Source organism: Schistocerca nitens, chromosome 8 (genome assembly GCF_023898315.1).
Source record: "Schistocerca nitens isolate TAMUIC-IGC-003100 chromosome 8, iqSchNite1.1, whole genome shotgun sequence".
Classification (NCBI taxonomy): domain Eukaryota; kingdom Metazoa; phylum Arthropoda; class Insecta; order Orthoptera; family Acrididae; genus Schistocerca; species Schistocerca nitens.
This window is the reverse complement of record NC_064621.1, coordinates 278,681,461-278,707,765: the sequence shown is the minus strand read 5'-3', so window position 1 is coordinate 278,707,765 and position 26,305 is coordinate 278,681,461. Positions and strand designations below refer to the sequence as shown.

Genomic DNA, 26,305 nt, shown 5'->3' with positions numbered 1-26,305 from the left:
GTAAGGGACGCATATGAGCCAAAGGTAATGAAGGGAAGTTTCCGAAGAAGATCAGTGTGCAAAGAGGGAGAGGGAGATTTGATGAGGACAGAGTTTCTGCAGGTAACCTGTGCAGCTCTGGCACCGACCCTTATAGCAGCCGGCGGCGGAATACTCGCGATACTATTTTCAGGTCAAGTGCGTGGCAGACGCGAATAGGTCCCTTGGAAGAGGCGGCGTGTTGTCGCGGTGGTACCGCCGCCTGGTGTCCAACCTTTAACGGGTTAGGACGATTTCATGACACTGAGGCGTGCAGGGGCCATTAGGCTTAACGCCTATCCAAGGTGCCCGAAGGGTTGCCAATGGTTTTTGTGAACATCTCCAGTATAGCAGACACATCCTGATGTTAAAAACTACAGAGGGAGACCCAGGCTTGTTTACAGAAAGCACGACCAAATGGAGGAAGGTTGCAGGGGTTGTGTAGAGATGAAATTGTTTGCACAGGAAAGGCTAGTGTGGGGAGCTGCATCAAACCACTCTTCAGACTGAAACAATAAAATAAATAATTTAAAAAAACGTAATTTAGTTGTAAACTAAACTAGGCTGAATAGAAAATTGCTTTCGCACTGTAGTAAATCGATGCCGATTAACCGTTACCCTATCACTGGCCTGATGCATAACTGAAGAGCAGTTCCTGCACCACTTCTTCCTAATCGTCCATTGATTATCAGTTTCTACTTTAAAAACCGAGACTACTTTAAAAACCGAGACATGAAATTTTTATTTTCTCAGTTGGTGTTTCGTAACCATTAGTACCGGCGATGCTAAATTTATTGAGGAAGAGAAAAATTAACTGTGACTGGACAACGCGTCTTCACAGAGCACTTTTCTACTTTAAAAACCGAGACTACTTTAAAAACCTAGACATGAAATTTTTATTGTCTCAGTTCGTATTTCGTAACCATTAGTACCAGCGATGCTAAATTTATTACTGAAGAGAAAAATTACTGTGACTGGACAACGAGTCTTTACAGTGCACGGAACAAATGGCCCTGAGCACTATGGGACTCAACTGCTGAGGTCATTAGTCCCCTAGAACTTAGAACTAGTTAAACCTAACCAACCTAAGGACATCACAAACATCCATGCCCGAGGCAGGATTCGAACCTGCGACCGTAGCGGTCTTGCGGTTCCAGACTGCAGCGCCTTTAACCGCACGGCCACTTCGGCCGGCTTGCACGGAACACTACTGAGATGCAGTGCACGTTACAGCCCCTTATCAAAACCTTGCACTGTGATGCAAAAGAGGGGATAGCAGCTACCATCGTTCGTGTGACGCTGTTTTATGCTCCTCGGTATGCGACGGACACTCAGTGCCCACAACTCCATTAGTGGGCAAAACGGTCTGCATGGTGTGACAATGTCTACAGCACGCTAATGTTTCCCTCGGTTGAGGGCATTTAGGTAAGCCCAGCGACAGATATGTCTACTTTTGTAGGTGACGTTTGAGCGAAAATGCCTCCTTGGCTTCAGAGTGGTAACCTGCTGCACAGTGGTCACTGATTCAATGACCCCTGCCAGCAGGATGTCTAGTAGAATGACATTTTCACTCTACAGCCGAGTGTGCGCTGATATGAAACTTCCTGGCAGATTAAAACTGTGTGCCGGACCGAGACTCGAACTCGGGACCTTTGCCTTTCGCGGGAAAGTGCTCTACCAACTGAGCTACCCAAGCACGACTCACGCCCCGTCCTCACAGCTTTACTTCTGCCAGTACCTCGTCTCCTACCATCCAAACTTTACAGAAGCTCTCCTGCGAACCTAGCAGAACTAGCACTCCTGAAAGAAAGGCTATTGCGGAGACATGGATTAGCCACAGCCTCGGGGATGTATCTAGAATGAAATTTTCACTCTACAGCCGAGTGTGCGCTGATATGAAACTTCCATGGCAGATTAAAACTATGTGCCGGACCGAGACTCGAACTCGGGACCTTTGCCTTTCGCGGGCAAGTGCTCTACCAACTGGTTCGCAGGAGAACTTCTGTAAAGTTTGGAAGGTAGGAGACGAGGTACTGGCAAAAGTAAAGCTGTGAGGACGGGGCGTGAGTCGTGGTTTGGTAGCTCAGTTATGTAGAGCACTTGCCCGCGAAAGGCAAAGGTCCCGAGTTCGAGTCTCGGTCCGGCACACAGTTTTAATCTGCCAGGAAGTTTCAGGATGTCTAGTATTTATAAAATGCAAGGTCGAACGTGTTTCAAAGTAGACGCCATGGGTATCATGTACTCCCCTTGCCACAATCCTACCAAAGTGTCCTGTATTTTGGTAAAAAAGAATTCATCACCGACCGAGTAGGCATGCCAGTAGACCAAGGCAACTGTGATAGTGAGATGCGCTAGCTGATTACTATAAGCAGCGTGATTATGCTACGAGTGCTTACACTGGTCGTATGTGCAACTACATTCCTCTCCTATTTTAGGTATATAGTCCTCTGAATTCCATTCTGTGATCGAACCTCTATTTTACTTTCCACATCGAAATTCAGGATATCATCATGACAGATTAACATGAAAAAGAATATAATAAGATATCTAAGAATTAGAACAGTGTTTAAGAAACATAAACGTGTATGGACGCCTAACTTCATATTTTAGGAGCTCTTGCAAACGGGACTCACTCGCATACCGGGTGAATATTATTTAAACCGACAAAATCTGGGTGGTTGCACTGGACACCAAAATAAATATTTTTATCTCATAGGGACCAATGACCTCAGCAGTTTGGTCCCATATAAACTTACCACAAATTTCCAATTTTATCTCACGTCAGAGTTACTTGTGAGCATTTTTTAATCCGGTAAAGGGCATAACAGCTCTCAGCACTCATGCTATTGCGGATGACATGGAGACGAATCAGGCACATGTAATAAACTCATTTTTGAGCAACTGTTAATCCATTTCACTTACAGCGTGTGTACAATATGCAGAGGAGTATCTACTCATAGCGCAGTTTTCGCAGTGGTAGCTGGAACAATGTCAAATGCTTTCCGTCCGCTGTGCTGTTTGCAGATGAAGCAGTGTTCAGGTGTGATGGGTTCTTCAACATCCACAATTCGCAGGTTTCCAATGAGGTTAACCCCCAAGCCACATTTTCTCGCGCTTATCAATTACGGTTCTACATGAATGTAAAATTGGAAATTTGTGATAAGATCTTATGGGACCAAACTGCTGAGGTCATCGGTCCCTAAGCGTCCACACTACTTAATCTAACTTAAACTATCTTACGCTATGGACAACACACACACCCATGCCCGAGGGGAGGACTCGAACCTCCGACAGGGAGGGGGGGGGGGTTACATGAATGTGTGGGCAGATGTGTTGGTGACTGCCTAGACCATTATATGACAGGTATTATTACAGTTCCTCGGCAGAGCGTTGCCAGAGTTGCTGGATGACGCTACAAGACAACGCACGTGTTTCCAATATGTTCCAATATGACGAGGCACCGGCACATTCAGTCCTCCTGTGGGCCTAGTCTTAAACCGACAATTTCCAGAAAAGTGGATTGACAGTGGTGGTACCATGACGCAATCTATTCCCTGATTTGACATCTCTGGACGAGAGATGTCCAACGTTGTTCACAAAACCCCTGTTGAATCAGAAGAGGATCTGGTTGCCCAGGTAGTAGCAACAGCTGTAAGAATTAAGGACACAACATGACCCTATACTTACAAATCAATGGAGGCCTTTTGCAGTCACTACTGTAAACGAAGTAATTATGTTGTGTTAACGTTGTTGTGTCTTGGTAGAAAAAGTGTTTTCATTGTCCCATGCAACCTTCTGGATTTGTCGATTTAAATAATTTTCACCCTGTAGAGTCATGGGTTGGGTAAGTGTGGTCACTGCAAGAACGGTCATAAAACACTAGTGATTTTCATTGCAGGGCAAGTCGGCATAGCACTCAACTGCGAATGGCAACAGGCCAAGACCAATTCTACAGAAGACGTGGAGGCAGCCGAGCGAACGTTGCAGTTTAAAGTGAGTACTATTTACTGAGCATCCAATTTTCATCTTAGAGCAAAAATTTTTCCTGGCGGCGGAATCTAGCCGATGCTTTTCTGCTTACACAATATTGCGGTCGCTGTCAGTTTATTGTCGGAGAGTCAAAACTGTTATACCTTATCTTGAGAACAGAAATTTCTTGAAGTATTATACAGGATGATTAACAAAAGAATTTAGAAGCTGTACCAATTTATTCAATGTTAATGGATAGTCAGTCTGAAGTTCTAACGCAAGGTGCATCGGGGCGTAGAGCCATAGCTTGTAGTAACCGTACAACTCTGGTGTTCGTGGAGTGAGCACTGAACACTGCAGGATATACAAGGTGATCCGTAACTATTAATAAATACAGGAGGTAGAGAAAATCAAAACAAATATAATTCGATATGGAACATTTGGTTTCTGAAGTCAAGTTGTAATGTTAGGGAACATTTTGTCAAAAGTGCTGACGCAAGCTATTTTGTCGGTTTCACTGACTGGGAATGTATACTGACATTCAGACTGCTCTTTGTAAGAATCGTTGGCTCTGAGGCCTGCTTGGAAACACACCTACTCATTCGTAAGTAACACCAGCTTGTAACAACAATGGTGATGTGTTGATTGGACCATTCATTCTTCCATTCCGCCTCAGGAGATACTGCATCATCGTGGAGCATATGCTGCCAGAATTTCTGGAGTATGCACCTCTGAATGTTATACAAAGATTCCGCCAGTACAATGGGGCACCAGCCCATTTCACCATTGATTAGAAGAATCATCTGACAGCCACGTTTGGGACTCGGTGGATCGGCCGAACTGGTTCAGTAGCCTGGCCACCCAGGTCACCTGGCCACCCAGGTCACCTGACCTCCTGTGTCTGGATTTCTTCCCCTGGGGGAATATGGAGCAGTTGGTGCCTGAAACTGTCGCGGAAAAAGAAGAAGACATCGCCGTTAGAATTCGCTTCACTGCTGGCACCACTGCGGAGGTGAAGAAATCTTCGAACGGACAGGACAGTCAATAGTTCGACGATATACTGCGTGCATACAGGCCAATGGTCGCGCATTCAAGCAGTTACTGTGAATGCCATTGCTGCAATTAGCATGCAACCAACCTTCGTGTACATTGTACCTAGCAACCGAAACAGATGTCAGGACCCAAATGTATTATAACTAAATATATTTGTTTTGATATCCTCTACCTCCTCTATTAATTTGAACGAATAGTTTCGGAACACCCTGTATAAGTTCTGCCAATTTTCTTGCGGTCCTGAGACGTCAGGGAGATGCGTCTTTTCAGCATGACAATGCTCATACATACACCTATCGTGTAACAGAAAGAACGTTTTGATAAGTTATTCGACAACGAGCAGTCACCCAGATACAGATCGTTATCAATACCCTGTATTTGTGCTCTTTGCTTTCCAAAGAGAGCTACAAAATTAAGCGGATTACCGTTTTCTGTTTCGTTACAACGCTAGAGGAAAGGACCTACTGGGAAAAATAGTGGCTGGTGACAGGATATGGAGACAAAACATCAGTGTTCAATGGTGTGAGGTAATACAACCTAAAGGGAAAAACAACTTCTGTCGGCCAGAAGAAAAGCTACGGTTACTATTTTTGGGACATTAAGGGAGTCTTGTTTATTGATTTTTTAGAATACGCAAGGTTAACGAACTCTGAGGTCTACTCTGTAGAAGTCAGAAAACTGAGAAGCGCCAATCAAAAAAAAAAGCGAAGCGACCTCTTCATTGCCAGTGTCATATTTATGCACTTCCACACTCTGCACGGCGGACAGAAGGATTTTTGAATCGTTTCATATGTGATATTTTTTAACATCTGCCCTACAGTCCACAGTTGACTCCAAGTGATTTCCACCTCTTCGGGAACTTGAAAAAGAGGCTTGGCACCCAGTTCTTCGACTCCAATAAGAAACTTCAAAATGCTGTCCCAGGCTGGCTGCAATTCACGCGGCAGAATTTTATGTTGAAGGAATTTCACATCGAGTTAGAGACATGATAAATGCTTAACTATGAATGGCGATTATGTACAAAAGTAATGCAAAGGTATGGTTTAAATATTCTTGCAACAAATATTCCTGAGATATTCCAGTATTTCATTTACAGCCCAGCGGAGGTTATTTTGTGGTTAGCCATCAAATGTAATTCGCGGAATGTGAGGAATATTTCGCAAAGGGGATGTTGTACAACATTCCATGATTTATATATTACACTCTCTTACGAAGATTTTGAGCATCATTCTTTGGATTTTTTTGTTTTCACAGATTGGTCTGTGGCTGCACGCCATTTACTCCGAGGAAGGAGATTACCCGAGGGTGGTCCGAGAGAGAGTCGACAGGAACAGCAAACTAGAAGGAAGAAAACGGTCGCGTCTGCCGCGTTTCACCCCGGAAGAAATTCGTTACTTCAGACGTACGTCTTTTATTATAGCATTTAAGTACCTCTAAAAGCGAACACATTCGTTGTTTATCACTTTTTTCCGTTTTTATTTTCAGTCGGTTTAGAAACCTCTTTCGGCTTCAACTTGAGGCACGTGGGCACAGTTGTCGAAGTGAAATACACCCGCCAGTTTGCGTTGCTGCTGTATCACAGCACCTGCTAATTTAGAGTCCACTTGCCGGTGAATTTTATTTCGACAACTGCGCCTAGCTGCTAGCAGTTCAGGTCATAAAAAGCTTCGAAATCAATTGCAAATGAAACAAACGCAGCTGAGCTGAAAATTAATATAAAAATAAACTCTTAGCAAAAAAATAATCTACAGCTGAGATACTCGTTATCCAGCGTCACCAGATTTATCATATTCTTGAAGAAAACGATGTATTTAATAAGGTGATTAATTATTATGAAAAACACAGAAGGGAAAGATACAAATAAAATGTCTTTCCTCACCTTCGTAATAAATGTTACTTGAAATTCTCTTCGAAGGCCCGTTGTTGAATCAACTGAACAAAAATCCACCTTGAACCGCGGGACTGCTACGGTCGCAGGTTCGAATCCTGCCTCGGGCATGGGTGTGTGTGGTGTCCGTAGGTTAGTTAGGTTTAAGTAGTTCTAAGTTCTAGGGGACTTATGACCTAAGATGTTGAGTCCCATAGTGCTCAGAGCCATTTGAACCATTTGAAAATCCACCTTGAGATTGTTTATATTTCCTTGAGAGAACAAAAAGGATTCAGCAGTTGCCGAAATAAGAGAGCATGATTGGTATTCGACAAGAATTACATGGTTCTTAAGCACTTTTAGTCCAATGCAACTCTGATCGAACACAAAAGATGCGCAGCAGCAAAAGTTACAAACGTGACTCAAAGCACTCGCAATTCAAAATTTGACCTTCAAGTAAAAATTCTAGGTGGGTCTTTCTGTTTTGGGAAAGGCTGATCGAGACTGATTTACGTCTCTCTATGTCAGTCAAATCAAAGGTCGGGGGAAGGTAAAGGCACAACACCGCAAATAGGACTGCTGCAACACAACAAACAGTAGGGCCCGGAGGTTCTCTAGTGGGTATGCGAGGGGAGGTCCAATCACATTTGGCTTAGTAATAGTTGATTCATTTATTTGGTTTAGTGCGCATTTGGAGATCCGGTTCCCACATCTAGGAGGCGTGGAGAGGGCATCGAATTCACTTTCTTAGGCGCCTATGCACTGTGATGTAGTCAGCTGCGGCTGCCAAGCTCAGTATGGCTCAGAAGCAGAGCGACTTTGAGTGATAGATATTCTCGGCCAGCGGCAGAGCTGCATCACGTTCTGGCCCTGTGGTCAGTACTAATGTGCTACTAACGAGGTGCGGTAGGGGACTGCCCCAGTCATGGCGGCCTTGGAGTTCGACTGGCAGCTCCTGTTCACGGTGAACACCCACTTGATCGGCGGCTGAGAAAGTCTCAGTTCGAACCTTGGCACATTGATGCTGAGGCTGAACACCTCAAGGCAGACGGTCCCATAGGATGGCGACTGGGATGGCTGTTCCCGTGGAGGCCTGATGAGAGACAATACCTTCTTATCTTCACAGTGATACCCCACTTCCCCCTCTGTGAGCAATTCGACATCTCTTGCCAGTTGGATGTCCAATATTTATGCATTCCAGAGTCAATCCTCTTTGTAAGCAGGCGCCCCAAGTGGCATGGTCCCCTTGCTGCAACACTACCAGAGTACCCAGGACTTCGGTAACACCATTAATCACCGAACGGGTAGTCATGCCGGGGTAATGACGCAGGTGTGATGGTGAAATGCTGTGCTAGTTGGTTACTGTAAGCAGCGTCATTATAGTGACGAGTGCTTGCTCCAGCCTGTAGCACTGCATTCCTCACCTCTCTTAAATTTACAGTCCTCCAAATTCCATTCTGTGACTGAACCGCTACTTTACTTTTCATATTTTCATCGGGGTTTCCTATTTACATTGGATGCACTGTTAAACTTGAACGGAGACATACTTGGAGTTTGAATGAAATTTTCACTCTGCAGAGGAGTGTGCGCTGATATGAAACTTCCTGGCAAATTAAAACTGTGAGCCGGACCGAGACTCGAGCTCGGGACCTTTGCATTTTGCGGGCAAGTGATCTTCCAACTGAGCTACCAAAGCACGACTCCCGCTCCAAAAGGCAAAGGTCCCGAGTTCGAGTTTTATACTTGGAACTTTTCAGTTGCTGTGCCTCTTCTTTGTGACTGCTAACATTGTCAGTATAGGCCTGCAGATGAAAGGATGTTAAGGGCGTAATTCGTGACTCTGTTGTGGTAGTAACAAACAGCTGCTATCAAGGCTAACAGTGTAGCTGATATAAAGGTGCAATTCGGAAAGTAACTTCTAATACGTCGCGGAATGCGAACGACATTGAAAATCCAATCAAGCTTTGCACAAAGTGTTGGACAGAGTCTATAGTATGTCTGCCGATCGCGTCATGTCGCTCTTTTCCGTTCTGAGCACAGTGAACACATAAAGGTGCCTAGAACTATAGTGAGGCCCGCCAAGTACGGGTGCCTGTTGAGAGGTTTCACCTGTTTTCATACAGCCCAACGTAATGTACGTATCACGTATTTCCCTGTTCATGACAATTCTCCGCCGCACACTGCAGGACAAGGGAACGCCCTAGCAGCGTTTTCGATGGGAAGTGTTTGATAGCCACCATACAACTAGGCTCCCTCTGATGTTCATCTTTGTCACATGAACCGCTGGCTATGGAGACAACATTTTGTCACCGACAACGAAAATTAGACCAGCGCAGAGGAGTGGCGGAAAGCACAGGCGGCTGCCTTCTATGACGAGGGTATTTTTAAAGTTGGTACAACGCTTCGACAGATATCTAAGTCGGAGCGGCAGCTATGTAGAGAAATAGCTGGAAGGTGTAGCAAACTGTTACAAATGAAACACTTTAGATTTTCAGTGTGGTTTCCATTTCGTGACCAATCGGACCTTCCTTTACAGATAGCCCAGGTATAAGTTCCTAACATAATGAGTCAGTGTTGATGCTCTCTGCGGGGTTGCCCTACGTATGTAAATAGCTGTTCCGTTGTAATTCGGTTATTCTGATTTGCTATCATTTGGACCATGGATGCAAGACGTCTTGAGTCCAAGATGGAGTTTAGGTAGGTTGGGTTTTCAGTGAGTGGACGCAGTAATGAAAAGTAGTTGTTCAGTATTGTAGCCATGGTCGAAATTTACGTTCGCTATCTTCGCACAACCGCGATGGCTTACCCCGCAACCTCAGAGCAAACAGAAGAGCATATGCAGCTGCAGGTGGAATGTGTTCATTTTACTGGGCCTTACTTCCCCCCTTACCACTTCCTTCCTCACCTTACAGGGAACTGCCAGCAACTGCGACAGAGCTTCTGGGGAGCGCTTAAATGGACAAACTACCTCCATGTGCACCGCAATGGTATGTGCTGAAACGATTTTGCCTTGACTGTGGACATCATCGCGATCATCCGATAGGGACCTTAATACCACATAACGCATTTCCCTGTATTACCCATAAGAATGTAAACGTTAGTTGACATCATTCAGTTGTCTGATAAGGAACTTAGACAGTCCGGTTTTCCCTTCTGTGCGGCTTCTTGCCGCTCGAGGCCCTCAGTTCTTGCCTTCTGTCTCTGGTGCCAGGTACACTATGTGATCGAAAGTATCCGGACGCCTGGCTGAAAATTACTTACAAATTCGTGGCGCCCTCCATCGATAAAACTGGAATTCAATACAGTGATCGTCCACCATTAGCCTTGATGACATCTTCCACTCTCGCAGGCAAACGTTCAGTCAGGTGCTGGAAGGTTTCTTGGGGAATGGCAGCCCATTCTTCACGGAGTGCTGCACAGAGGGGAGGTATAGATGTCGGTAAGTGAGGCCTGGCACGAAGTCGGCGTTCCAAAACATCCCGAAGGTGTTCTATAGGATTCAGGTCAGAACCCTGTGGAGGCCAGTCCATTACAGGGATGTTATTGTCGTGTAACCACTCCGCCACAGGCCGTGCATTATGAACAGGTGGTCAATCGTGTTGAAAGATGCGATCGCCATCCCCGAATTGCTCTTCAACAGTGGGAAGCGAAAAGGTGATTAAAACATCAATGTAAACCTGTGCTGCGATAGTGCCACGCAAAACAACAAGCGGTGCAAGCCCCCTCCATGAAAAACACGACCACACCATAACACCACCGCCTCCGAATTTTACTGTTAGCAGTACACACGCTGGCAGATCACGTTCACCGGGCATTCGTCATACCCACACCCTACCATCGGATCGCCGCATTGTGTACCGTGATTCGTCAGTCCATACAATGTTTTTCCACTGTTCAATTGTCCAATGTTTACGCACTTTACACCAAGCGAGGCGTCATTTGGGATTTACTGGCGTGATGTGTGGCTTATGAGCAGCCGCTTGATCATGAAATCTAAGTTTTCTCACATCCCTCCTATCATAGTACTTGCAGTGGATACTTCCGTAGTTTGGAATTCCTTTGTGATGGTCTGGATAGATGTCTGCCTACTACACATTACGACCCTCTTCAACTGTCGGCGGTCTCTGTCAGTCAACAGACGAGGTCGGGCTGTACGCTTTTGTGCTGTACCTGTCACTTCACGTTTCCACTTCACTATCACATCGGAAACAGTGGACCTTTGGATGTTTAGGAATTTGGGAATCTCGAGTAAAGACATATGACGCAAGTGACACCAAATCGCCTGATCACGTTCGAAGCCTGGGACTTCCGCAAAGCGCTTCATTCTGCTCTCTCACGATGTCTAATATCTACTGATGCCGCTGATATGGAGCACCTGGCAATAGGTGCAGCACAATGCACCTAATATGAAAAATGTATGTTTTTTGGGGTGTCCGGATGCTTTTGATCACATAGTGTACAGCCTCAACTTTTCGCAAAAGTTCAAAAGGCTGATTCATTTCCCCAGGAGGTGGTTTTATAAACTGAAAGCATAATTCATCTTCCACCCACAGACAACCTCGAAGAGCGTCAATCCTGTACTCTGATGCACCTTTGAGTTTAATCTGTTACTAGATATAGTAGCTGAGCATCCCAGTCACTAAAGTAATTGTTCACATAGTAACTTAACACTTTACCTACGGTCTTGTGCACTCACTTTGTTCTCGCATTAGCTTGTAGATACAGTGCTCTTGTCTGTCAATTCCGAATCTGCAGGAGCTAGTATAGCTGCTTCGTCAGATCGAAAATAAAATTAGTATGTCCATCAGTTAGCATGGTTTCCGGTACCCTAATCTTCAAGATTCAGTGTTTAACCATTGGTTGCATTATTGCCTCTACTTGTGATTTGGTACGGCAACTGTAGATACATAGAAAGAAGAATGGTTAACAATGTATAAATTGTATTAATCCACTGCTGGTGTTTGCCCAAAGCACCCAAGAATATCCATACCAATAGCTCAGAACTGTTGGCTAGCCTCTGGTAATTTCTACAATGGTTCTGCTGCACTTTTTGTGTACAAGGGAGACTGTTCTCTATATTGCTCCACATGCCACTTGCGTGTCCACCAACTGCGAGATATCATTATATCATTCCTTAGTTTGAGGAACTCCATGTCCTGGCAAGATACACTTATTGGCCTGTGTCAGTATCTTGTGTTAATTTGCTGGCATGACTATATGTCATCGACTCTTGGTTTTTGTATACAGTACCCCATCCTCAGCATGAAACTATGCTGGTATTGTGGACTGCTGAGGGTCTGAGCCAGCACTCTGCACCTATCGCCATTTGTATACAGTAATAAAAACATGCTCCATCATGCACACTTTGCGACTGAGGCCATCGGTGTTACTGTGAATATTCTCAGAGCAGTGTATTACTTCAAAATCAAATTCACTACGCTTTATTGGCCACTGGGTCAAGCAGTTAGTCAGATTCTTCAGATTCATAAGCCATTTTATTGTGGCGTGATCCGTTACTACCTTGAAGCGTCTGTTATGCGTGTAGCAACGGAAATATGTAAACACAGTACTTATCGAATAAATAGAAATTTCTGTTCGACCTCTGTACTACTTTGATACTATATTCACTAATGTTGCTGCTCTTTGCCTGCACCAAGCTACTGCCTGATTACCTAACTCTGTTTCAATGCACTCTTTACCGTGCCTGATACAGAAGTTTTTCAGTACAGTACCCAACTGCCTGCACTGTGTTTTAACTAAACGCAACAGGGCCATAGTAGTCCTTTTAGAACTCATTTGAACACCAATAACATATCATTGTCGCTTTCCTCACATCAAGAAGAATATTCACCGGTAGGCAAAACTGTCTGATACTGCACTGCCTTACACTTTGTACATTGACAATACAATTATGAACACAAGTACCCCCTCATTCAAGCCACGCTTATAAAACAAAGCAAATATAATAATCATAAAATGTAGCAAATTCTGTTTACTCTGTGGTAGTGGGTATTTATCACCTTGATTTTGTACTCAAGTGTACGTGAAATGTGAATAAGACTTCTCAAACCTAAAATTTACTCCATTAAAAATTTGTAAATGAATGTCTTGTATTCCTATTGTGATAGCCAAACAACAAAATGTTAAGGACACTTGTCTGTAAACTACATAGGTTATGAATATGTGGTAGAATTCATACAGTGTTAGAGATTAATAACATGAATTTAACTAGAAATTTGTGCAGTTCAATGGTACAAAGCCAACTGCAAGTTTAACTAGATAATGTCTGCATTCCAACATATGAACATATTTCTTACTGTTAAAGTGCTCTGTATTTCACAACCAAACTTCACTGAATTTCTTTTCTTTACTCAGTGGATCCTATTCCTTCAAAATGGTTAAATATGCTACTGAAACTGTACTCATGAGAATTATAACGTTCATATCGTAGCAAACACTAGCAACCAAAGATGAACTGAGATTCTACCACCTCTAGCTGTAGAGCATCTTTGCCACCGGACGCTGTGTGGGCTATTGCTGACCACTCTGCCATTATGACATTCCTAGTTTAAATTACGAAACTTAAGCTGAAAACTAATACATTCGAACTCCACTCCAGATGACGGTCTAATGAACACTGACCAGCTGGAATAATCCAGAGTATACTTCAGGATTGATTTAGATGATATAGCTTTGTAAACACAAAAGTTACGGTTTAATAATGAGCACTCACATTATTAATGTATTTGGAGAGGTGAAGTGCACATTTATTGAAAACTTAACTTTCCACAAACAAACTGCTTACTATGCCGTCAAAACGATGAAGCAGTTCCAGCTTGTCTGTAAATGTTTCCCATCAAAACATTGTCCATGCATCATTTCACAGTTCATACACAAGTCTTCCTCTATACTGACAAATGAAACTAGCCTTGACAGTTCTTGTCATTACACTATTCTACTCGTACACACACATCTGCAATAAGAGTCCAAGCAGTTAATAATCTTCTTCAAACTTGTAGTAGCTGCTGACTGCTATTAAAAACCCCTGACCTCTTTTGTTCTTCTCTTTATTCTTCAAAATCTTCTTCTTCATCAAACTAACTCTTCTTCTTTCATCTGTCCTTTTTCTTCCTTTTTGGTCCACCTCCACTGTCTCTGAACAATTTATATGTGTAAAGCTTTGACTGCAAGATCACTGGCATGTTCTACCATGACACAATTAGTGTCTCTGACAAGAATCTTCTTTATACTGACATCTTCTTTCTGTTGCAATACTTCCTCATATACGGTTCCCATGGGGTCACAGTCTTAACATTATTTTAAAATACTTTTCTTTAATACGTTAAAGACGGTACCTGTACTAACAAACTTCTGTCATCCCTAGCATCAACTGTCTCTTGCCTAACTCGATTACAAAATACAGAAATCAGTTTTGACTTAAGAGATACATAAGTCAAAAAATTTATATTGCATAAATTTACAAGGAGAGAATCCATTTACAAATAAAGCTTCATTTAACAGAATACATTAATAACGTTTTATGTTTGTATGAACAAAAATTGGTTTATAAATATGCAAAGGTTTTACATTGGCTATGAGGATAATTAACAACACACAGACGTATTTAATGTACAGAGATTCTGTAAGACATAAATCTTCAACACAATGTGATACAGTGAATCAGGCTTAGCATCTCTTTCTCCATGGTACAAGAATTCTTCTCTGCTTTAATCATACAATGTAAATCTTCTCTGCTTTGTTTAGTTGCCTGGAAGCATAGGCTGTTGGACACTATGCTCTGCTTACTTCTTGATTTAGTATGCATCCCAAGGCATAACTGCTAGCATCACAAGACAACAAGAACTACTTTTGGTGACCCAAACGCTTCTTTGCTCCAGCAATACTTTACCCACTTCTTCAGCAGCTATGCGAGGTCTCACATTGCTTCTGCAAATTTTTGGCACAAATTCCTTGTTTCAGATAAACCTAAGTAGACTGCAACTCTATTTATGTATTAGGAGTAGGGTTCTGTTTGCAAACTATTCTGGCCAAAAAAGTGGCCTAAATAGAGAACTTCTTTTAAGAAACAGTAGCATTTGTAAAAGAATAAAGTCTTCCGCCTTCAACTAGAGGTAATGTGGAACTTAGTGGGTTTTTTTTACACCAGAAGTTAATTATTAGTGGAAATCTGTGCTGCTTTTTTGAAGTTGCTGGAAATGCTCTGAGAGAGTTAACTACTCTGCATATTCCTCTAAAAAATTTTCCATTTAACCCCTATCACTTTCCCATAATTGTGACACATTCTTCTGCAGTGTGGCGAAAGTGGTAAACTACCCCAGCTTAGAGTACTCGATAGTGGACCCACCAACTTTCTCCCATCCAGCACCTTTAAGCTAGCTACCACTGCACCTGTTGAGAACTTTACTGCCACTGAACCAAAATTATTGAAGTTCACGAGCACTGGTCGGCTGTCGTCAGCCTGTTGCTAATATGAAGCACTTTTATTTTGAAACAGCGGTCTTCTGATTGGTTTGATGCAGCCCGCTATGAATTCCTCTCTTGTGCCAACCTCTTCATCTCAGACCAGCACTTGCACCCTATTTCCCCCTCAATTACTTGCTGCATGAATTCCAATCTCTGTCTGCCTCTACAGTTTTTACCCTCTACCATTCATTCTAGTACCATCGAAGTTGTTCTGCGATGTCTTAACAGATGTCCTATCGTTCTGTCGCTTCTTCTTGTCAGTGTTTTCCATACATTCCTTTCCTCGCCGATGCTCTGGAGGACTTCCCCATTCCATATTTTATCAGTCCACCTAATTTTCAACATTCGCCTGTAGCACCTCATCTCAAATGCATCGATTTTTATCTTTTCTGGTTTCCCCAGTCCACGTTTCATTACCATATAATGTTGTGTTCCAAACGTACATTCTCAGAAACTTCTTCCACAAATTAAGGCCTACGTTTCATACTAGCAGACTTTAGTTGGAAAGGAATGCCCTTTCTACCAGTGATAGTCTACTTTTTATGTCCTCCATGTCACTCCATCTTTGGTTATTTTGCTGTCTAGGAGCAGAATTTTTTAACTTCATCTACTTCGTGATCACCAATCCTGATTTAAGTTTCTTGCTGTTCTCACTTCTGCTGTTTCTCATTATTTTCGTCTTTCTTCGATTTACGCTCAGTCCATAGTCTGTACTCAAGATACAGTTCACTCCATTCAGAAGATCCTGTAAGTCTTCTTCACTTTCACTGAGGGTAGCAATGTCATCTTATCACTGCTATCCATTCATCTTGAATTGTAACGCCGTTCTTGAACACTTCTTTTACTTCTGACATTGCTTCTATGATGCATAGGTTAAACGCTTCACCTTTCCTAAAGTCAAACAGTCATCTTACTTTCCTAAAGTCCAACAGTCATCTTACACATCCTTAAACTTCCTTGCCATTCTTATGTCTGTTATTCTTGTCAGTAACTCGGGTGTAGGAGCTGTTAAGCTAACTGTGCGCTAATTCTCTCATATATCGCCTCTTGCAGTCTTCAGAATCGTGAGGATGATGTTTTTCCCATAGTCAGATGGTATATCGTAAGACTCGTACAAGAACACACCAACGTGAACAGTCGTTTCGTTGCAATCTCCTCAATGATTTCAGAAATTCTGTGGAATATTATCTACCGCTTCTGACTTATTCAAGCTTAAATCTTCCAAAGCACTTTCCAATTCTGATTCTAATACTGCATCCCCTACTTCTTTCATATCCTCTCCTGTTTCTTCTTCTACCACGTCATCAGACAAGTCTTTCCTGTGATACAGGCCTTCCGCTCTCTCCTCCTTATTTAACAGCGGAATTCCCGTTTCACTCTCTGTGTTACCACCCTTACTTTCAATTTTGCCGAAGGTTGTTTCGACTTTTCTATATGCTAACCCAGTCCTTCCGACAATCATACCTTTTTCGATTTCTTCACATTTTTCACGCAGCCATTTCGCCTTAGCTTCCCTGCACTTCCTATTTATTTCATACCTCAGCGACTTGTATTTCTATATTCCTGAATTTCCCATAACATTGCCCGCATCTCGTGGTCGTGCGGTAGCGTTCTCGCTTCCCACGCCCGGGTTCCCGGGTTCGATTCCCGGCGGGGTCGGGGATTTTCTCTGCCTCGTGATGGCTGGGTGTTGTGTGCTGTCCTTAGGTTAGGTAGGTTTAAGTAGTTCTAAGTTCTAGGGGATTTATGACCACAGCAGTCGAGTCCCATAGTGCTCAGAGCCCCCCCCCCCTTAGCCCATAACATTTTTGTACTTTCTGGTTTCATTGATCGACTGAAGTATTTCTTCTGTTACCCATGGTTCCTTCGCAGTTACTTTCTTTGTACCTATGTTTTTCTTTCCAACTTCTGTAATTGCACTTTTTAGAGATGTCCATTCCTCTTCAACTGTACTGCCTACGGAGCTATTCCTTACTGCTGGATCTATGACCTTAGAGAACTTCAAGCGTATTTCGTCATCCTTAGTACTTCTGTATCCCATTTATTAGTGTATTGATTCTTCCTGACTAATCTCATACACTTCAACCTACTCTTCATCACTGCTATATTGCGATCTGAGTGCATATCTGCTCCTGGATACACCTCACAATGCAGTATCTGATTTCGGAATCTCTGTCTGACCATGATGTAATGTAACTGAAATCTTCATGTATCACACGGTGTTTTCCAAGCACACCTCTTCCTTTTGCGATTCTTGAACAGAGTATTTTCTGTTAATAGCTGAAATTTAATAGAGAACTCAATTAGTCTTAGTACTTTCTCATTCCTTGTCCCAAGCCCATATTCTCCTGTAACCTTTTTTTCTACTCCTTCCCCTACAACTGCATTCCAGACCCCCATGACTATTAGATTTTCATCTTTCTTTATGTGCTGTATTACCCTTTCAATATGCTCATATACTTTCTCTATCTCTTTATCTTCAGCTAGGGACGTCGGCATGTGTACCCGAACTATCTTTCTCGGTGTTTGTTTGCTGTCGATTCTGAATAAGAACAACCCTGTCATTGAACTGTTCACACTATTTGCCCACATTGCTATTCATAAAGAATCCTACTCCGGCTCTACTGTTTTCTGCTGCTATTGATATTACCCTATACTCATCTGACGAGAAATCCCTGTCTTCTTTCCAGTTCACATAAGTGACCCGTATTTTATCTAGATTGAGCCTTTTCATTTCCCTTTTCAGGTTTTCTAGCTTCCCTACCATATTCAAGCTTCTGACATTCCATGCCCCGACTAGTAGAGCGTTATCCTTTCGTTGGTTATTCAATCTTTTTCTCATGTTCACCTTCTTCTGGCAGTCCCCTCCCGGAAATTCGAATGGGGGACTATTCCGGAATCTTTTGCCAATGGAGAGATCATCATGACACTTCTTCAACTACAGGCCACATGTCCTGTGAATACACGTTATGTGTCTTTAATGCAGTGGTTTCCATTGCCTTCTGCAACCTCATGCCGTTGACCATTGCTGATTCTTCCGCCTTTAGGGGCAGTTTCCCACCCTAAGGATAAGAGAGTGCCCTCCTTGACAAGGACGTTGGCAGAATGAGGGAACTTCTTATGCCGGAAGTCCTCGGCCGCCAATGCTGATTATTAATCAAAATTTAAGCGGTGGCGGGTTTCGAACCCGGGACCGAGGACGTTTTGATTACTAATAAAAAAAAGGGCTAACCCTAGACCACAGGTGCACCTTCAGCAAATCCTAATCCTAAGTGGACGAATGAAACCTATCACCTACTAGACAACTCAGTCGACAATGAGGTTGGTCGACATTTCTTATTTGAAGTACATTCTGACTTGCCACGGGTACCTGCGAGCCCATATCCAGTAAAACTTACATACTCTTCCTCCTACAGAGGCGCACATACAATAGTTCTCCACTGGTTACACATTTTTACTTACATTTACTGGTAAGGCCACACAGTGGTCGCAACGCTCTTGCTTCTGTTTAGCCCTGTAGTGCGAATCCCACCCAGCGTCCATCTACCATGCGCATGCGGAAACCTATGTGTATATTTCCTTTGGAGTTTCCAGCCCATTTATACTTCCCACGCTATGATTCCTCGTTTTCCTGCAGCTGCACAAAATGTGAGAAACAATCAACACTTACTAACCATTCAGATTATCATGTTACGATACGTAGGTGATGTATTTATACTATACAGTAGTTCAGATAGTGACTGTGCCTAGTTTGTACATCGTCTGAACTCACTGCAGGATGAAATTGAATTTTCAGTGGAGCATAGTGTGGATAATTTCTTACCGTATTTGGACCTAGGTGTAATTATGGAAGGCTCTACTTTCTCTTTTGATGTTTTTCGGGAGCCTATTGCTACCAGCACGATGATCCATCAATCCTCTAATCATCCCATGAAGTATCAAACGGCACGGTGACACCGTTAACATAGCATACTGCTTATAAAGTTAGACTTTCAACAAGAATACGGCACTGTTCAGAATACAGTGGCCTCGAATTGTGCCGACAGCGATGTTGTGGGGAAATCACTAAGGAAATTCTCAGTACGAAAAGGTCCTCTCGCTCTGTCCATTCGGCGATCACTATTGGTTAGAGCAAAACGTTGCTTCCATCTGATCAAAATAGTATCATAAAAATTTATCACAGATTTTTATTTGGGTAATGTTTCGGAATATGTTGGGAGAAAGATAAAAATAAAAACTTCCCCAGCATTATTTACTATAAGGAATGTTGACAGTAGATACAGGGATAATGAAAAGGCCGAATACATTAACTATAACAGCTCTGGGTCTCACAAAATTGCCTGAAATGGCAGCCCTCAGAAATCTATAGGTCAGGCAAGCCGCAATTTTAATATACGGTTTACAGAGCTAGTAAACTTCGTATGTTTTGGAATAAATACATATCATGAAGACATTAAAGCGAGCCCCAGTTCAGCTTTGAAAATCAGATTAAAAGAGACACTACGATATCTTATCGAATTCTGATTATGTGCCGGCCGGAGTGGCGGTGCGGTTCTAGGCGCTACAGTCTGGAGCCGAGCGACCGCTACGGTCGCAGGTTCGAATCCTGCCTCGGGCATGGATGTGTGTGATGTCCTTAGGTTAGTTAGGCTTAATTATTTCTAAGTTCTAGGCGACTGATGACCTCAGAAGTTAAGTCGCATAGTGCTCAGAGCCATTTGAACCATTCTGATTATCTGAATTGCCGGCGGTAGTTACTCAGATGATTTTCACGTTAATTTAGCAGCTGTATGATATTCAAATACCACTCCTTTGATAATTTTGTAATATTGAGGTACTGATGTAAAGCAGATTATATTTTATTTTTCATTTTATATCTACAACAAACTACCGAGTTTTGAAATTTATGTAATTTCATTTCCAGCTTTCACTTGTTTTCCTAGTTATGATTCCCTCCTTGCAGCTGTTCGTGTGTTCACTTTGTTTCCCTCTTTGGCATCGTGACCTTCCGCTTCCCAGTGTATTGCTAGCCTCCACGGGCTGATTACACCTCATCGGCCTGTTAATAAGACGGCGGAAGTGCGCACATCACGCGAGATTTTAAGTTTTACTTATAATGGTTTCATACATTTGGTGTCATATATCGCACATGGTGTCATCCGGTAAGCTATTTCTCAGATTTTTTCCATTCATGACGTTTCGCTTCCATACTGTAGTATTATTTTTTGAATGATATTTCCCGTGTATTTATAGTACTTTCCCTAGAGGTTAGTTAATTTCTAGGCATTTTGTACCCGTTCACAGTAGCGTCCCATTCATTATTTGTTTCCCCCGCGGTTTTTCCTAGGCCTGGCTCATTCAGCAGTCAAGACTTGTGAATTTTGACAAGTATCTTTTGGTAGCACTCAGTTATACTATGAAAACTCATACTGTGGTTTGACTCTTAACGTGAATAACTTCCCGACAGCTGGCACTCGGTGTCCGTCTACATTACGGAAACATAACCACTGTGAGTACTTGTCATTGTTTTTTGTTAAATACAAGGCTATGGTTTTTTATTCTAGTATTTAAAAAATCTTACACAGCGACTTATACTCTTGACAGATAAACCTGAAGATGCGTCCATATTGACGTTAAACCGATAGTTGTGAATAAAGCACCTTCACGCAGCTAAGCGGATTTTGGAAACACCTCATCAATCCTGACTTTTTAATTGTTAAAATTTTCATAATAATTTGAATGGTTATTGAGTACTGAGTGTTGTTACTGTTATTTACAATGTCTCTGTGCTGTGATTGCTCCCCGTAGAAAATGTTTTGCATGCGAAAAATATGTCCAAACTGTCCACACTTACAGCATGTGACTTCAGCGTTAAGGACCATCCTACTTCCTCTAGGGTTCCGTCAGTTCCTCTCAGAGTCTTTGCAGTTACCAAGCCCCATTTAATGACTTCAGAAACTCTGATCATACCTTACGGAGACTTCAGCTGGCAAACAGCGCAGGAATGCGTCCAGCATCCTTTCTTCTGCCTCTAGGGGAATTCATTTGTTGGCATTGTCATAACTGTAAGTTCATACAGGGGTTGGGCAAAAATATGCATGCTCCAGTATTAATGTAGCTGTTAGCCAAATCTACAGAGTGTGCTGTTGTATATGATGACGAACGGCACATGTGCAATGTCTTCAATATGTCATAAGTGTCAGTCGTGATCAGAACTGCGTTCTGTGTAAGTTATGAGAGCTTTATGTCAGAGACAAATTAACTGGAACGTTGCCAAATTGTTGGAGTTCGTATGATGGATGTTTCCGTAATCAAGGTAGCAGATACGCATGATATTCAAAGAGACACCATATCGAAAATTTTTGCCAAATGAAGCGAAGGCGGAAACACATCATCCGTTAAGTCACAACACGAACAAAAGTGTGTGTTGAATGGATTTGACGGACGGTCTCTGAAGAGGACTGTGACGAAAAATATTGGACGACAGCTGAAAAAGTGCTACAGTACTCGAAGTCGTACTCGTGAAACCCTGTTGGGAAACTGAAGTCTTCTACATGAAAGACTGCTCGCAAGAGACACGCCAAGTACACAAAAAAGCAGTGCGAATACTCACGGGCTCTTCTAACTCACAGGACACAGTAACAGATATTTTTAAATAATCTCAACTGCCAAGAACGCTCACAAAGTGCCCTAATACCTAACGCCAATACCATCCACAAACTATGCACATGTCGTTTCCCTGGACCAAATGTGTTTGTGACACCCAATCTTCGCAGGTGAAATAAACGCATAAATAAGTAAATTAATATTTCTCAAACTGGTAACAATTCATTCACAGGCACAAATGTCCTGATACATGGCACGCAATTCTCGTGAATGCAACGGGAAGTAACCTTAAAAACGGGTACAACTGAAAATAAACTCGAAAACTCACTTCGAAGCAATTTGTTTACTTGTTGATTTATTTGATTTTCATTCTGTTCGCAATTCAAAAAATGTTGAAATGTGTGTGAAATCTTATGGGACTTAACTGCTAAGGTCATCAGTCCCTAAGCTTACACACTACTTAACCTAAATTATCCTAAGGATAAAAGGACAAACAAACACACACCCATGCCCGAGGGAGGACTCGAACCTCCGCCTGTACCAGCCGCACAGTCCATGACTGCAGCGCCCTAGACCGCTCAGCTAATCCCGCTCGGTTGTTCGCAATTATGCGGGGTGGAATGTCTCAGATATTGTCACTCTCTGGAGCTCCTATGTTTCCAAGCAGATCCCAGAGATCCCAGCATATCACGCTACAAGGTGACAGGACAGTACACAAGGCGAGTAGGACCAAGGTCGCCGACGCACTGCAGACTCAGGTCAAGACCAACATGTGGCCTTCTCTGCGTTGCGGCGTCGTATGGATAACGTCAGAACACTGCGAGGTAATGTCAGAAGAGCTACTGGAGTCGCTGTGTGCGTTTATACCGTAATGAACAGGTTACGGGGAAGGACCTTATGACCCAGACGACCTATTTGAGCACCCCGCTTGGCACTACAACATATTGCAGGTCACCTTCAGCTCTGCCGTTTCTGTGTGAACTGGCAACTATGTCACTGGCAAAACGTATTACTCACAGATGAGTCCAAATATCCCCTGACGCAAGATGATAGACGTTTCCATGTACGGAGGAGCGGTACCCAAGAAATTTTTCCGGGAAATCGACAGAATTCCAATGTTCTGTGATGTGGTGCGTATGATTCTTTCTTGAGAGCAACAAGGATCTTGTCGTTTTTTCATGGTCGCCTTACCGGCAGGAGGTACATCGGACAAGACCTGTTGGACCATGTGATGGTTATTGCATACGGTGATGGCTCTGAATTTCTTCTAATGCCAGGGCCCAAGTGTGACGGGCGTTAGCGGAGATGTGTTGTGAAGTCTGCACACTCAAGTAATGCAGTGGTCGGCGGTGCGTCCCGACCTAAACCACATCGTGCATATGTGAGACATGCTTCAGAGACGTTTTCGTGGTCGTTCTGTTTCCTCCACAGACTCTCATAGAACTCCCATGGGCCGTCATTGAAGATTGGGAACGGATACGACAAGGTGACCACCGCACATGCGACATAAACGAAAGTTAGTAGGTTTGTTTCTTTATCTGAAAGTTGACTTTTGTTCAAAATTAGTGCCAGTCGGGAAATAGTGTCGCTAGTAGCTCCACTATGAAGACGCATATCACGTTTGCTTTAAATACACGTGACCGTTGTTGCCTCTGAGAATGGACGTGGTGAGTTGATGTTAGTCAAGAATGCTTTCAGGCGACAAAGACGCCGTTATTAACACCGCACTGTGTTTGAACGAAGTCGTTTAATAGCGCTACCAGAAGTAGAATGTTACTACTGTTATACTGCAGGAACGCTTGTCACGAATGCAACCATTGTACATGATTGATGGTAGCGCTCGTTATGAGACTGTACGGTCGCAAGAAGACCGGGCTCTGAAAGGCCACGTGGCACTACCGAAATGGAAGACCACTGTCTTCGGCCTCAGGCTCTGGCGCATGGTATTGCATCTGAAGCAGCAATCTGAGCAGCAGTTGGAACCACGATGACACAACGAACTGCTACAAATCGATTACTTCAAGGACAGTTTCGAGACAGACGTCTTTTAGCGTGCATTCCACTCACCCAAAACCACCGCCACCTGCCACTTCAGTGGTGTCAAGCTCATTGGAGGTTGACGTCTGTTGTGTTTCCTGATGAAAGCTGGTTTTGCCTCGGTGCCAGTGATGGTCGTGTGTTGGTTAGAACGAGGGCATTTAAGTACCTGGAACCCACCTGTCGGTGTGCTAGACACATTGGACCTGCACCTGGAGATATGGTCTGGGGGGTGGTTTCGTATGACAGCAAGAGCCCTCTCGCGGTTATCCCACGCCCTCTGATCGCAAATTTGTGCGTCTGTCTAGTGATTCGACCTTTGTGCTCCCATTCAAGAACAATATTCCAGGGAGGTGTTTTCCAACAGGATAACGCTCGCACCGCTGTTGTAACTCACCATCCCCTACAGAGTTTCGACATGTTGTCTTGGCTTGCTCGGTAACCAAATCTGTCTCCAGCCGAGCACATATGGAACATCATCCGACAACTCCAGCATTAGCCGTCCCTGTGTTGACCGGCCAAGTGCAACAAACATGGAATCCATCCCACTAACTGAGATCCAGCACCTGTAATACACAATGTATGCACATTTGCAAGCTTTCATTAAACATTCTGGCGGTTACGACGCTTATTAATGTACCAGCGGTTCACATTTGCAATGGATTATCTAGCGCTGACATTAGCCTGTGACCATGCAGTCTTAACCACTTAAATATGTTACCAAAACAAAGGTATTCCCGAAACTTCATTACTCTGCATTAATTACTTTTTGGTACTGAGTTTTTGCCCAACATTATAGATGCTAGGCAGTTATAAACACTGACGGGGGCCATAAAGCTACTGAGGCTCTGAAAGTGGACTGAGAAGCAACCAGGATAACGGAATGAATGATTGTTTCCACGTTCTTTTCGACTTCTGTCTGTCATTTCAGTTCTTTTTATGTAAACAATCGAGGATATAATGTTGTTTCGTAGTGCAGTTAATTTGTGAAAGATAAAGATTTGATTTGGTAACATACACAGTCCATAATTATTGCTGAATGGTGTATGGCAGACGCCCAAAGTCACGTTCCTTAATTCTTTTGAGCAGTGTATCTTCCTTACGACATCACGTACTTGCAATGCCACCAAGAGGTATTCACTGTCGCGGTGGTGGGCTGACGTCATAATGTTTTGGCTGCTCGGTGTATATGAATGCACACAACCAGCATATAGAAACTGACGTGAGTCGTCACGAAGCAGCTAAAATGCGCCATCAACAAAGATTATCTATTTGTTTAGACTCGTGTTGTTGATGACTGTTAGCCTCGTGGTTTACCACCAAGGCACAACGGGTGAACTACAATGGTTCCTTAGAGAATGCCCTTCCTGGCTTTCAGGTCTGCTAGGAGGTTTGCGTTCATCAGAGCGACGAGACATTTCTACTTGCACGATGCGGCTTCTCCAGATTTCAGTGTTGTTGCCGTCGGCTTCGCAGTAGTCTGCCGAGAACACAGTAGGCGTTGATTGTTAGGGAGAGGTTGACCCACCCCCTCCACCTTAACCTCTTGCGATGTACGGAATCTCGGAACCAAATACAAGGAATCTTCGAGCCCGTTTCGTAGAAGGCTGGGAGACCGTACACGACACTGCAGACATACATTACATATTTATTGCCTGACAAAAGACGTGAAGCATTCTTAAGGTGAGGAGGAAACGAATTGGAGCTTAGCATTTTAAGAGTGTAGAAGAGGCTATTTCAGTGATTACAGAATCAGGTCAGATTTACAAAGAACCTGGAAAATATGAGTCCACATAAAAGTATGACGTTTCACGCTCCCCTCTCTCTCACCTAGATGCGTGCACTGATTCAGTTGTGAAGCGTGTCGAAAATCAGTTGTATCGTCTCCTGAGTCAATCTGGCCCATTACTGTTGTAACTGACTTCGATATCCCGCATACTAGGACCGGGGTGACATCCGAATTCTGTTATATCTGGGGATCTTGCTGGCCAAAGGAGTACCTTAACTTCACTAAGACTGTTCATACAGACAAGTGCCATCTGTAGATAGCGTTACCCTGTTACAAAATGGCACCACGAAACTGTCATATGTGAGGTCGCAGGATGTCCGTGACGTATCGTTGTACCGTCACAGTTCTACATCTACATCCATACTCCGCAAGCCACCTGACTGTGTGTGGCGCAGGTTACCTTGAGTACCTCTATCGGTTCTCCCTTCTATTCCAGTCTCATATTGCTCGTGGAAAGAAGGATTGTCGGTATGCCTGTGGGC

General features: G+C 43.3%; 1 protein-coding gene across 5 annotated transcripts in view; it reads left to right on the top strand.

Annotated features, from left to right (window-relative positions):
• The window catches only part of LOC126198586 (myrosinase 1-like), a 206,267-nt gene that overhangs the window by 87,658 nt on the left and 92,304 nt on the right, over positions 1-26,305 (top strand). For all 5 annotated transcript variants that reach the window (XM_049935028.1, XM_049935029.1, XM_049935027.1 and 2 more), the window contains 2 exons: positions 3,917-4,011; positions 6,295-6,442. In XM_049935028.1, the coding sequence (XP_049790985.1) occupies positions 3,917-4,011; positions 6,295-6,442 (243 nt within the window). The remainder of the gene's footprint in view (positions 1-3,916; positions 4,012-6,294; positions 6,443-26,305) is intronic.